Consider the following 15,650-nt stretch of genomic DNA (forward strand, 5'->3'; position numbering starts at 1 on the left):
AAAATCCTGGTTACGGCCCTGCTAATAACCAGTGTAGTATTAGGGTTACCCAATAATTTGAATTTCTGATAGTTATTTGTTGATCAAGTCAAGCTGAAGCCTCTGTATCCAAATATTTTGTGTTTTTTTGTTAATGAGACATCAAAATAATTACAGTTGTTTATTGACGTCATTCGTCGTTTTTCCAAAAAGAGTGTATGTAATTGCAGAGTGATGATTCGTGATTGCACTTCTTTGAAAGATTATCAGAACGTGCTGATCGATTCGTATCAACAAAAAGCTTAATCCTGCCGGCTCATGCAAAAGCTTCAGTTGATGATTAGGTTCATCCCTCTGAATTGAAAATGTGCAATTTTTCGCCGTTGTCGTCTATACCTAATGTCACGTGCATCGTCCAGTGCGTGTGCTACAATTACACAATCAAGTGTGCGTGCGTGGCGCCAGACATTGCGCATGCCCGAGTGGGCATGTCCTGCAACCAGAAATTCTGCAGGCTGGCAATACACACGCCGTGCGATCCTCGTGGCGAAAGTTCGTATATGAGAGTAGAGAGAAGTTGCGCTTTGAGAGTCGTACTCGCGATAACTGCGCCACAACGCGGAGTGTTTGTCTTTCACTTATCAGAAGATAAGAGCGGATATGGAACAGCGACGTCTATCACACGGTGTTAGTTAGTGTGTTGTGTGCACCAGGAGTCAGACGCTGGCTGGAGATGACTGGACTGTGAGTATTGCGCCGCAGTTAAATATAGCCGGTGCGTTGTGCAACCGCCCCCGGGTGATGGACTGCTACAAGATGAACCTCAACATCATGGAGCCACTGGCCGAGCTGGAGGGCTTCGAGCCCCAAACCCGCGCGCGCTCCAACACGTGGCCGCTGCCCCGGCCGGAGAACTACGTCGAGCCGAACGAGGAGGGCAACAAGTGCGGCTTGCCCGCCGCCCCCACACCTGCCGTCGTGCCCGCCAAGAAGAACTCCAGCCGACGGAACGCCTGGGGCAATCTCAGCTACGCCGACCTCATCACCCAAGCCATCACCTCCTCGCCGGACAAGAGACTCACCCTCTCGCAGATCTACGAGTGGATGGTCCAGAATGTGCCCTATTTCAAGGATAAGGGCGACAGCAACAGCTCGGCAGGATGGAAGGTTCGTACACTTTTAATGTTTACATGTGTGACGTCGCTGCTTCTATTCGCATTCCGCGAAAGAACGCACCACGACTGGCCTTGAGGTTTTACGCTCACGGGACGGCCACTTCTCAATCACTGGCCTTGACTTCCACGTGGAATATGTTTTTATACACTATTACAACCGGACACCATAATATTATTCCAAATTGTTGCGACTTGCTGCTTGCAGTTGCGGACAACGAAACCACTTTACACGTTTCTCGCGCAAACACATTTTCTAAATATAAAACAGAAAAAAATATAGTTTGTTCTGTTACCGCCCCCCTTTTAGAAAACAAAAATATTAGTCTATTGGTTATTAATTTTTACCAACGTTATCACTTTTGCTTTGATTAAAATGAATAATACCGAAAAACATCATTGGTGATGATGACGTCTTCATAATCTGCGTGAACTTACAGATATCTAAAATGTTTTTATTCTTAAAATTGATGAATAATTTATTTAAATAATCTTAAATCTATCAAAACTACTAAATACGTGTCTTCATGACAGTCTATCTGAAAATCAAATTTTCAAAAATGGTCCTCTTATAGTCCCATTGTTATGGAAGCGAATAATTCAAAATAATTATTTAATTTTTGTTATTCTAAAGATGTCTTTTAGTTTATTACTATTTTTTTGACAATTTATTTTTTTTTTTTTTTAAGTATTAACTTCTGAAACATGCAGGGTGTTTCAGAACTTGCCCTCCAGAGAAAAAAGCCAAGTAAGATAAAATACCAGAAACATTAAAAAAAATTAGGAAAATTTCTTTTTATTCTTAAAATTGATGAATACTTTTTTTAAATAATCTTAAATCTATCAAAATTACTAAATACGTGTCTTCATGACAACAGTCTATCTAAAAATCAAATTTTCAAAAATGGTCCTCTTATAGTTCCATTGTTTGAAGGCGAATAATTCAAAATAATTATTTAATTTATTGTTATTCTAAAGATGTCTTTTAGTTTATTATAGGAAAATTACTATTTTTTTACAATTTATTTGTTTTTTTTTAAGTATTAACTTTTGAAACATACAGGGTATTTCAAAACTTGTCCTCAAGAGAAAAAAGCGAAGTAAGATACCAGGAACATGGAAAAATATTTTAAAAAAATTCCTAAAAATTTCGAAATTGTGGGGTTTCAATTTTGCACTTTCAACGTATTTATTTGTTGGAAACAAAATTTTTCGTTTTTTTGCTGCAGGCTATTAGAAGAGAAAACAAAGAAGCTATATTCTGAATTGTGACTAGGTTCAACGTTATTTGTAACTTTGTATCTTTACTGAATAATTATGTAAAAACATATACAAGATTATCGATAATAGACATAGAAACGGTAAAATAAATAAAAAAAATTACAACATTTTTCTAAATCTTGCATAAAAAAGTGTTGAAATATGTATACAGTATGTTCCCGGATTGCGTTTACAAGAGGATTTTTTTTATCTTTCATACTACGCCAAAACTAAAGGGAAAATTTTTTTGCTTCATTTGAAACAAGCAAATCTGTAATTAAAACTGATTCAATAGGAAGAAAAGTTCATTTTTCTCTTAATTTTGGACTTGGAATATTTTTTCTCTGCTTCATAACTCCTATCACATTGGCGGTTTTATTTTTTTGACAACGATGTCACTTTGACAATTAATTAATTAAGTGAATAATAATGATTGTTGTTAAAAATGACTGTATTTTTTATAAGATATAAAGCTGTTTTTTTGAGTTGCCGTTTATTAAAATTATATTTTTCACGCACATTTTTGTTTTTTAACTTGCGTAAACTTATTTGTCAAAGTGACATCGTTATCAAAAAAGTAAAATCGCCAATATGATGGGATTTAAACCACTGAGGAAAAAGTCCAAAATTGAGAGAAAAATGAATTTTTATTTCTACTGACAATAATGATGTTTTAAATTATAAATTTTTGCTCGTTTCAGGTGAAGCAAAAAATGTTTTTCCTGTACTTTTGTCGTGAAAACAAAGACAACAAAAATTTTCCTCTTGTAAATTCAATCCGGCGACAAACTGCATATAAAACACTATCAATCATAATTTTTTAACAGTAAGTTACATTTTTTCTTTTGTTTTTCGGTAACGTTGCAAAATGAAAGAAAAATAGTGCGAATTTTGTATAATACGAATGTATTTTGTGCGAGTTGCATACTACATTTTTTCTACTACAATCGCAATTTGTGGAAATCATTTTCGGGGAACTTGTGGATTGCTTACTTAATCCTAATATTTTCTTGATATTGAAAAGTTTCCGTCGTTGAAGTAGATTTCCACGATTTCCCATCCTAGAAGTTGATTGAAATTGATTATGATTGAGTTTTAAAATTTTTGAGATCAAAAACTGAATCTCAATGAATCAAAATCAAACACGAAATATGTCATTTTGTACTTGTCGCTTTTTTGTAACGTGACTAGGAAGTGAAATTGAATTTACAAACATATTTCGATGTTGTAGAAAAAGATTTTTTTGTTGTGCGTCACTGTGAAATTTCGTCTATTATTCTACTCTTTGATGAAGAAAATTTTTTTGTGCTTCATTCTGGGCTTTTGATTTTTTCATGCACTTTATTTTTAGCTTATGTTATGTATAACAAATGTATTTTGACTGAATAACATTTCACTAACTGGCGTCTAAAATTTTTGACATGGACTTGTTGCGGAGGCGAGGTTATTGAATCTAATGGAATGTTTTCATAGCGAGATTTTTTTAAATCAGGATGAAAACTTCTGTAAGAAAAAAATCATTTATATGCACTTATGTGGACTTATTTAGGGTGTTTTTTTTGTTATTTGGTTCGAATCTAAATATATCATGGATATTTCCTTTCTTAATTTTGAAACACCTACGCCACTGATTGTCAAATATAAAGCTGTAAACTTTCTACGTTTCTTTTATTTTTATAAACTTTGTCGCCTGTGTCACAATTTTGTTTACAGCTTTGGCGACATTAATTAATTTCTAACTATTCTGTTTGGTGTTCTTATATTTTTCAAATGCTCGAGCCTTTCACTTCCTTTTTGTGTTTTTTCGTTTTTTAACAATTCGAATTATGTGTGGTCAGTTTCAAATAAGTAATGTTCTAGTTAAAAAGTGGTAGTTTGGGAGTTTCCTCTTACCTAAAAGATTCAATATGTAATACGATGAAGTTTTAACGTCATAGTTTTTTCAGAATTCGAGGAAAAATTTTTATTTGTATAATTTACAAAAATTTCTTAACCTTCAACTCAGTAGCTTTTAGTAAAATATTTGTTTATATTTTTTTTCTCACTGGACAGGTGATCAAACTACAAATATTATTTTCCTAGTTTTGATTTGTAATTTTCTAATTTATATTGAAAAGAACACGTTTTATAGATGTTTACTGGAATATGTTTAATAAAATGTGTATATTTACCACTAGAGTAATTTTTTCTTGTTTGGACGTTACGTTTTCATTTTGTATAAAAATAATTAAATTAATCGGACATGAATTTTATGGAAATCTCAGCACCGTCAAAACAAACATTATTATTGTTTAGAAAAGCGTAGTAAACAAGTTGTGATTTTCACCGCGTACCACCACTACTTCATTACTCTTCATTCATTCATCGCATGAGTTCCGTTAAGCTCAACAATAACTGTGTTACAATTTTTGGGACTTTTTTCGGCAATGCATAAGCTCATAATAAAATAACGTGGAGTCGAGTCGACAATTGTCATTACACCATGGTCATAAAAGTAATGAAGTTGGACAAAAAATGAATGCAGAGGAGTTCCCTGTCTCTCCCAGAGAAACATAGTTTTTCTTTGAGAAATTAGACAGATATAATTGCTTGTGTTTTTGTGATCTGTGACTATGAGTAGGACTGGCTGGCACCACAATTCTCATCACGTGTCTCACATTATCAAGTATTTTATATGCAAAATAGGAGAAGGTTACACTCTCGCTAGTTTATAAAACTTATTGGCAAATTGAATTTTAACTTTCGGTACAAGCTCGCCTCACACGGTAATAAATTGTTCAATTAGTTATCAATAATGTAAAGTAATTGAATTAAAAGGCCGGTCTTATTGAGAGGCGTTTTATTTCTATTTGAATGGTCGAGTATTTCATGAACGCACCATAAAGTTCACTTAATTAGAATCCATATCCGCGATGGGGTTTTTTCTTCCAATTCGAGTCCATAAATTTCAATATGACACCTCTAGAACAGGAACCCGTTACCGAGTGTAACCCTTTTAAAGGCTATAAAATCGAGCAGTGTTTTTTTATCGCGACGGCCAATTAATTAATGTAAACGAGCTTTGTAATTTTATTGCCTATTGCTGTTGGTTTGCCACGTTACGATTTCTGAATGCGCGAGTTTTCCATGGACTTTGGAGCAGCGAATGCGTCGGAAACCTGCAATTTCTGTTTATTAAATTCCAGTAAATTGCATATCGGATTTAAATATTCGACATCCAGTCTTTGGAATGCATGCTGTTGGCTCAAGTTTAAAATTAGGCAGGCCCCGTATTGAGGACACGGTGACACGTTTCACTTTTAATAATACCACCGCTCCCGCCGCCCCATTACTTATCGCCGTCTGAAATACTAATGGAGATTAATTTTTTTTTCGATAGCGAAAATCGCAACGAAATAAAAATTGGCAAGACTAAGAAAGTTACTGAATTTCTGTCACTCCGTCGGCCTTCAGCTCGCAAATTCCCATTTCAGAACCGCTTTGCCAGTGTTATTAATTGCTGTCGAAGCCCCATTTAAATAATTATCATTTCTTCATAAGCGGACCTGTTCAGCGAAGGTGTGCAAATTTGAAACCGGTGCAAATTAATTAAACAAAAATGTTGGCTACGTCGAATTTTGAGAAATGATATCACATCAGCATTAAATTAATTATGAAATAGAATCTTTATAAAAATTGTGGATTTTTATACATATTGTGTATATTGTTTTGACGGTGTTTTTCGTTAAATTAGGAAAAATTACAGAAACAAGTTTGAAAGCGCCTATAATTAGACTTATTTAACGGAACAGCTATAAAAAGCATCTACGTCAGTGATCAAATTGTTATTACTAAGGTTGAATAATTATTGTGTAAAAGTGTTGTATTTTATTTATTTTTTACTCAAACTTGTGTTATTCTTTCACTAGATGCATTTATTTTCGAACAAACTTGAAAAATGCAGATTTTTCTTGAAAAAATAAGCTAATAAAGTAAATTGTTTTTATTAACTCTTTTGTTTAGTCTGCAAATTTTAGGATGCGCTGATGTTCAAGTACTCAATGAAATTACAAACTTCCAAATTTTATTAGTATTTGTAGGATGAAATCTGTTTTTTACGTTTTTGTTTTTTAATTATAACATTTGGTTGTGGTAATTTAAGGTTTAGGGGTCTGAAGAAACTATTTTTCTTCAAAACTCATCTGATTTTAGAATTTATTTCTTTAATTTGGTTATTAAGAGTAGAATACGTTTTTTTAAATTCTTCTGTTATATAGGGTTATTATGAATGATTCTAACATTGGAGTACAAAGGAAAATTAGCCGCTTCTCAGTTTATTGAATTTATTTACAATCAGATGTTTTGTATATTCTTAAGTTTTATGTTGAAATCATAAAAAATCTTGGCACTTTCAAGTAAGAAACGGCTACAAATACAAACCTAAGTTGTCAACTGTCAGTGATTATTGACAGTGACAATTATGTATAAAGCGGCAATTACAATCATTTATAATAACCCTGTATTTAAGAATGATAAAATTTTGAAATTATTATAGTTGTTTTCAGTTGTTTTATATCGTTTATTTCTACTCTTAATTGTATTCATTACGAGAACGAAAGAAATACTAGATGTTTTTCTACAACTATTTGGTATTTAACAGAAAACAATCGTAGGAAGTTATGTTATCTATCAAAAAATGTGTGATAGGTACATATCTATGTTCAAATTTTGATTGCTTTGATTGTGTGGGATTACGACTCCGTTTGTTATTTTTTCCTAGAAAACTCGAATGAGCATTGAATGAAAATATTGTGTAATTATTTTCTAATGCGTGGGTTTATGAGCGTGTTATTCCTCGTAAGTGATAAATTTATTTAGGACAGAGGTACCAACTCTATTTGCATAAGAAGGGAACGCATCAATATTTACACTTACATTTCGTATGTCATATAAGCAAACCGTTCTACTTAACTCGTTTTTGCACATTAACGCAACCAATTTCATTATTTATCACATGATTAAGAAAGGTCAAGACCTTTATTCCCATTTGCGATTATTTCTTAACTTCACATTTGTGTTGATGTGCAGTTGAGACTTTTTAATTGGATAACACTAAAATTGTACGTAAAATTTTGTCCTAAAAATCCAGCCTTCAAAATCATGACTTGCAAGTTCGGTTTTGTGGTACAATTAAAAAAATTCTTATTGAAATACTTTGTTTAATGCACGTGTGGATTTATCTTGGTGATTTTTCTAGGCACACCAGCTTGTCTGGAGATAAAAATTTCTGATTTTGAATGAATCAGTGGTTTTTATCTCACACACGAAATATTACGTAGAAAAAATCCCAAGAACTGCACTTTGGGGAAAAGGTATTTAGCCAAATGCTATTGTTTATTTACTTTTAATCTAATCTTTCTCAGTAAGTACGATTTTTGCACGCAAAATACGTTTATCTCGTATTGTAAATAAACTTTGTTGGCCTTGGAGTCAGGTGAAATAATTTTAACCGAAGTTATTTTGAGATGCATTAAATTTGGCTTGCACTGTACAAAACTGGGCTTGTGTCGACAGATTTTTACCCTTTGGAGGTTGGAGGCCCATCTCTACTTAAAAATTGGGCCTGATTTGTATCAAGAGTTGATGTACTTTACTATTGGTTTAAATTACAGAGTTTGCTTCGTCAACATTACGCAACTAGTTTATTATACAGTGTCTATTATTAAGCAAATTCAATGTCATATCCACCGTCACAACATTTCAAATGCGCAGGTCTGCCAAGACGAGCCTCCAATTTCTAATTTTGGTTTCCTGTTTTATCAATTTAGATTGAATTTCTTCCGAAACGTATCAAGTTTATTTTTTTTATTTTTTAATGCGTTGGTATTACTAAAACATTTTCAGGTAAAATCAGAATCGGATTATGAACAGTGACTTTAATTTTGACGCAGTTTCGTCGATTTGTGGCTCATAAATATTACAAAAATGCTTTTCTGTATTTATGTTAATTAGGATTGCAAGTTTTCATTCAGATAAAAGTCAAGGTAGTTGGGTATTTATGTTATTACGACAAATCAAAGTGGGAAACTAGTTTTTCTCCACTTTTTACACTAATAAATTAGCTCGTATGAGCCGTTTAAAAATACGGGCGTTTTAATTGGACTCGAAAAAATAAAAATGCACCGTTTATGTATTAATTTTGAGAAATAAATTAGCGGAATTTGTTGAATAGAGCGTCATTTTCACTTTTTAGTTCATAATTGGTGGGAGTGGATTGGAGTCATTGGAGAGTTGCCATGTGTTGGTACAATTGCTACATCAAAAGGGGGTAATAATCGGAATTACATGGCGGCTAATTGGCTACGTCAATTCCAACTTTGAAAGAATTTTTGTAAATTTGGTGCGTCTTAGAATAAATTACTGGCTCACTGTGTATACACAATCTTACGTGTTTTAGTTTATTCAACAAATAATGAGGTAGTTGAACTTGGCTAGACAATTTGTTATTAATCGTTTAAAGTGCAGACAAACAAACAAGAAAATTTGCATAAAAACTCAAGTCAAATAAACTATCATTAGTCTAAATACTCAGAATTTTGCGATTGACAAAAAATTGCTTGTTTTAATCAACAACTATTAAAAAGATAAATGACACAACGACGTTAATATAAGTGACTTGGAAAATTTGTAAAAAATTTCATCATAACCAATTCAAATAAAAACTTTTCCGCACCCGCATTTTGCAGGTGCATGCATATTGTTTGATGTGTTAAGTGAATTTTAATCGGATGCACAGCATTTTTTACGCCCAAGAATAGCGCAGGTTTGTTGAAATAATCAAGTGGGAATTAAATACCTACGATTTTTTCATGTTTGTTTGTTGTGAAATTGCGTTATTTTAGATTGAATGAACCGATTAAAAGTATTAATAACAAATTATAATTAAATCTCTACGACGTGGATTATTCATTCACCTTAGAGGAGTGGCAAACATGTTACAAAATTGCTATAGTAAATGTTTAAAATCATGTAACACGTGTATTAATACGCAGGCATACATTCGCCGTGACATTGAATTGTAATTCAATTAAATTAATAATTTTTGCGAAATTCTGATCAAAGCGCTAAAATCTCACCCAGTGGTTTGTCCGACTTTTTGGTACCAGGAGCTGAAATTAGTTGACGTATTCTATCACTTGGCAATACATCAGAATTGTTCAATTAGTGCACATGCACTAAACAGTAAATAACTACGACATACCTATACTTTACCCAAAATCTTTACTAAAACTATCAGTGATCTTATACTATCACACTATCAGGTAAGAAATTTAATCACAATTTTAATGGAGCTTATTTCGAAAGCTCGGGAAATTCAAGTAAATTTTAATATTAACTAAAAGAAAAGGAAAATTCCAGTTTAAAACTTCAAAAAATTAAATGAACATCAATGAAATGATAACTTCTGATAAAGCTGCATACTTGAGTAGCTTAATTATGGTGTTGTAAATAGAATAATAACAAACTGTAATTTGTGATTAGATAAACGCATTGCTCCAGGTGCGAGTTACTCTTCATACAATATAGGCTGTTCCGTTTTTATTATTACAAAAGTTTCCTATGAACATGTACTGAAAAATACTGTGTAAGGAACCTATACTTCCTGAAAGGTTTTTTTTTCAATATTTCAGAGACCATTATAGATAAAATTACAAAATTTGGTCTCTAAACCTAAACGAATTCAAAGATCACATGCCTAAATTTTTGATCATTTATTAAGAAATTATTCTTAGTTTAAAACACTAGTATTAACCATACTACAGGATAAGACAAGTAGTTCACAAAAAAGGGGGCTTGCGGAAGCACAATCAAGATTTATTTTGCCAAATCTAACAATAAAATGGCTAAATTGATTTAATAAAAGTGTAGTCACCTACAGAATTATATTTTTTATAATATCCATAATATGTTAAATTGGAAGTCTTTAAAATAAAGTAAAATAAATAAAAATTTTCTGAAATATATTCTTTTTCTTAAAAACTGTGTACAAACTTTAAATGAAAAGATATAGACAATTAACGTTCGGACAAAAATTTAAGCTTTGAACCACATTCAAAGATTTTTGAAGAGGATTTTAATGTTTTTAAATTTTTCTAGAGCCTAGACTATTACAAACAGGAATAAGGTATCACTGATTTTTTTGTAGAGAATTTTATTCTCTAAAACTTTTTCGTTTGCAATTTTTCAGTTTTATAGTTTTTATAGTGTAACACAATACGTGTTGCAACGCTGAAACTATAGTGTTTATAATTTTTTTGTATGTAATTTTACATAAAAATTTTATTTGGCCTTTATTTCATGATTCAAATTTAATTCTCTATACTATATTTTTCTTTAAACTAGAAGTGTATATTGATTTGATAAAAACGGCTAAAATTGATCCGCTTTTTCGACCTTCATGCTCTCTCTTTCTAAATTTTGTACTGTTTTTAAAGTTGGAATAGTTGGTCACCACTTTTCAGTTCGAAGTTGTACTTGTGGTATTGGCAGACTATTCTAATTATGTTGAGGTTTTTTTTATATTTTTTTCTTAACTGACATTTATTGCTTTTTAATTCGCCTGAAATGACCGTTAAATTCGTCATTTTTTAAAACTTGTGGGATGTTATTGTCTCATGATTTCAGTCGAAAACGATAACACGATTTTATCTTGTGTGCTCCGTACGAATCGTTATTTACGTTTAATTGATAAAGTTGGCACGACTGTAACATTTTAATTAATGAAATGCAATGTTTTATTAAAAAAATAACCCAGTAGCTTAACGTAAATCCTCGAAATGTAAACAACTAATTATACAGAAAATGGTAAAATGCATTGGATTTTCACGTTTTATTTCTATAGTTTGTTATAGAGAAAATCTATCAAAACGCGTTGGTGTCTGTTGACGTTTGTAAACTGTGCGATTTCGTCTATACTAAAATGGTGCGTAATATACCAACGCGATGACGTCACTATGTATCATTGGAAGGTCGATGTTTTCGACGACTTTGAACGAGTTTAATACTCATGTAAACATAACCAAACTAATCATTCCAAAGCAGCAGTGGCGCTACTACCGATTATAGTATAATTAACAGTGACATTAATTGTCGTATGGCACACTCTGAATGGTCACTCTGTATATTTTTTTTGAAATCATCCAAAATGCGCTTTCGAGAAATTCCACGAAACGTTTCATCTGACCTTTCCTAAAGTTCTCCACGTGCGAAGATAAAATCTAATAAACAAATTTGCAAATTCCACCTATCGATAAAACTACTATATTATAGCATCGATGCATATAGACGCATATAAATTGTGTCGGGAACTTTTTTCAGCTTTTTTATGGTGGCAGGATATTTTAATGACGAAAAGATGACCTCGATTAAATATGCTTATGCAATAATATATGTAAAAGATAGTATAGAAGCAGCGGGAAAACCGAAGTTTTTTCGATTCATGGATCGTTTTAATTACTAAAAACCATGAAATCTTGAAAATCAGTGACTCACAACACGTGGAGAATGCGGATGGGAGGTGAAAAGCACTAGAATAGTGTTTCATACTCGACCAATTATATCGTTTTCTAATAAACACTGGATATCAGTTTGTAATTCATATGTATTTAGGTAGATTGATTCCAGACCAATTAATCAACGTGATGGCCAACCTTCTTTCGATTTTTACTTAACTTATTAATTATATTTGATGTTAATATGATCTGATGTCATATAAACGAAGGTCACAGATACGAACAGTTCTGATGGAAGCCAATAAAAATTCTCTCATAAATCATATTTTAATGGTTGTAAAGTATTAGGAACGGTTTTACATGATAATCTTATTTAATGATGCAGCATCTAATCTTGATGCTCCCTGTATAGGAAAGAGGGAATTTCAATAAGGAATAATTTCTTCCACGAGTTATTGATGAAACTCATGCTCTTTTGTTGGGACTTTTAGCAAAATTCATGATTTATTTTACTTCAGAAGCTTTCTAAAACTCTAGAATATATTGAAAAATGGCTACAAATTATTATAATAGCTATTTTGCAACAACATATTTCATTAAATGATAAAACACAGATAATTCTTTTCATAAATGACAAGGTGCAAATTTCACATTTTTTCAAATGATTTTCTATGTAGATTTGAATACAACAAACCGGAAAGCTTTACTCTGAAAACTGAGAGTGGAATGAAATCTTTTGCGAACTGATTCATCGAGAAAAAATGTGGGTATGTCTTTTGGCACTTTTTCCGAGGGGTACTATCATGTGGAATGATTTTATTGCCGTTTTACGACTTCCATCAAAAATCGCGAAATTAAATAATAATTTATATTAGAATCGTAAAATTTTGTGCATATTAACGACACATAACGGTTAATAAAGTTAATTTAGCGTTAATTTAACGACAGAAATGGTAATTTAGTGAAATGAGTATTCCATATCCTGGATTTGCTTGTCGATACGAAGAAATTCGGTGGGGTGCATGTTTGAAAAATTAGTGTTAATTATGATATAGCGCAGTGAACTCTTTAACCAGCCCATTTGTAAATTAGCCCATCATTCTCTCATGTCAGTTAATAAAGTGCAGCGTGTTTAAATGCAATGTTCAGTTTTATGGCCAGACTCGTCTCGATACCACACGAGGCCTAATTGTGACATTTTCGTGTCCAATTGCAGATTACGGAGGAGTTTCATTTTGTTTTTTCAAGCCCACCATATGTTGTTTCCTTGAAATTCACTTAGATCCGACATCGAATTATGTAAAGTTTGTTTGCTGGGCAAGTTGAGTTATTCTTCGTTCACATTCCCAAGTAAGACTCGATGCAGTCGGCTGTCTGCTATAGCTCAAATTCGAAATGAACCAATATGTCATCCTTTATATAGATGGGGGACCCGACCATATTCGGTATATTGCGTCCGCGTTTCACCTTATTATAACCAATAAGTCGGATCAAGTTTTATTACCTCTTCGTAAAGTATTCCAGTTTGTATTATAAAGCGAAAAAGCTTGTATGTGGTCAGGGTTGACAGGAAATTAACATGCAAGCTTTACACACTAACATGAAACAATAGTTCAAGTCTTTTCCGGATTTCTCATCGAATTATTCGTCGAGTTTTATCGTTATGTTTTTAAAAATAATGCTCACAAATCGCTTCAAAATAAAGTCAGACGTCAAAGTTCAAGAAGCTTCAGATTATTTGCCATTGGCTTTGAAAATTTCTCTCCTATCACTAAAAAATATTTTCCAAAAAGCGAGTTCGAGGAAACTTGTGATTTTCGCATTAACAAACAGTTTCTTGTATTTTGTTATTGAAATGACGAAGAAATGTGCAGTTGCATATGAGGCATAAACAATTCTTATCAAGCAATGGGAAATGTTTTATGTTATTATGCGGCCGTGACGAATTTTCACGACTTGTGATATGATTGTAGCCTGGTTAAATGAAACTTGGCTAGAATTTAATTCGTTAGGTGGGCAAATGCGGTGGGCATCCACCTGATTCTTTTCCTCTAAAATGAGAAAATCCCATTAGCATGTAAGTGAAATTTTCGGCCGCCTCCGGCATGGCGAATATTTTTAGCTGGCTTGAAATTAGCCTTTTTCTCTCTGCGCTTGTTGAAAAAAATAAAATATTTTAAAGAACATTTAGGATGGAAATTATGTACACGTGTATTGAAAATTGGTATTGTCACTTATTTACAAACACAATCTTATGCTACAATTACGTGGCATACAAAACTCTTGTTTACTAACAAACCGCGAAGCTTTATTTATTAATGAACCCACATTCTGCCGTGATTTGAAATGCGCACTCTACTGGTTGGCGGTTCTGAAAATAAATTCCGCATTTGTGTTTATTCCTGTATGAAATACGGTTTTTATTATTCTTATTATAAGTGGTTTTGATTGATTAATAATTGGTAATAGCTTTTATCGGCGAACTTTAAACGATTTTAAATTTTATCACCCACAGAGAGTTGACTAATTATCCTCATTAATGAGGAGACGGTATACATTTAAAATTCTACTTGAGTGGCTTCTTCAGGATATCGACACTAAACAATATGATTTGTTTACTTTTTATAACTTGTTGTTTCGACTTATGGAAATTTATAATTTATTTATTTATAATCTTTTACATTCTATTTCTATTTATTTCATTTATTATGTACATATCACGCTTTGTGGTGATTCATGTTCACACCTAATCTTTACCATGGTCGTTGCATTGTTGGTCGTATAAACATTAATTATATTGGTTTAATTTTTAATTATTTCATTTTTGTACTAAATAAAGCATAAAAATGTTGTGTCATAGATTACTTACTTAAAAATCAGAAAAGTTCAAGTGTGTTTTATTGTTAAATGGTTAAACGTTGGCACCACTAGCAAATTTACTCTTGGTAATTTTAGTAAAGGAATAAGTTTGCAGCTCAGGTTTTTTATTTAATTTGAAAACATTACATTAAAAATTAGCAAAAAAATCTTCTGAGACGAAAACACAAAAACGGGGACAAATTGGAGACCGCAGCTCGGGTTTTTTATTTAATTTGAAAACATTATATTAAAAATTAGCAAAAAAATCTTCTGAGATGAAAACACAAAAGCGGGAACAAATTGGGGATCGCTAACAGTTTTTGAAAATTTGGAAGTTTGTTAAACATTCTCTAATCTTTAAGAAGAAATCGAGAAGAACACAGAATAAACATGAATGAGAAAGAATTCAATTAAATTAGTTTGTTTGGTTGCTCCGTTTTTGAGAAACGAGCTGAAAAAGTAACAATTTTTGAACTAAAGGTGAAGAAGAATTTAGAACATACATCAATTTCAAGCTCTACCTGCTTGTATTAAAAAAATACTTTTTTGCTGTATTGACACTTTTTTCCATTAAAGTTTTTGTACCGAGAAGCTCATTTTTGTTCACTTGCAGTGTGTTTCTATCAATTTTATTAGCACTGAATTCTGTCTTTAGACATTTGGTAGTGGGTATTTGATTATGACACTTTCAAAGAACAAACAGGCACACAAGATTCATAAAAGTCACAATTTTCTAAGGTCAAAGACAAAAAGCAAAAATTTTAGTCCATGGAGATAAAGTGCTATCAATTTTTTCACCAAAATTTGGACTTGGTGATTTTTGTTTAAAAAAATTTACCTGTAACGAGTTTTAATAATTTTAGCGAAATGAATATATCTGGTCTAGTTC

The 15,650-nt window shown here is 32.2% G+C and overlaps 1 protein-coding gene across 2 annotated transcripts in view; it reads left to right on the forward strand.

Moving 5' to 3' along the window:
• Positions 1-510: 510 nt before the first annotated feature.
• LOC123007233 (forkhead box protein O) overlaps positions 511-15,650 on the forward strand; it is a 104,519-nt gene continuing 89,379 nt past the window's right edge. For both annotated transcript variants that reach the window (XM_044402411.1, XM_044402412.1), the window contains exon 1: positions 511-1,146. In XM_044402411.1, coding sequence (XP_044258346.1) covers positions 781-1,146 — 366 coding nt within the window. In that variant the 5' untranslated portion in view covers positions 511-780. The remainder of the gene's footprint in view (positions 1,147-15,650) is intronic.

This window comes from Tribolium madens, unplaced genomic scaffold (genome assembly GCF_015345945.1).
Source record: "Tribolium madens isolate multiple individuals breed KSU strain unplaced genomic scaffold, Tmad_KSU_1.1 Scaffold_3;HRSCAF=73;Tcas5.2_LG2, whole genome shotgun sequence".
In the NCBI taxonomy this organism is placed as follows: domain Eukaryota; kingdom Metazoa; phylum Arthropoda; class Insecta; order Coleoptera; family Tenebrionidae; genus Tribolium; species Tribolium madens.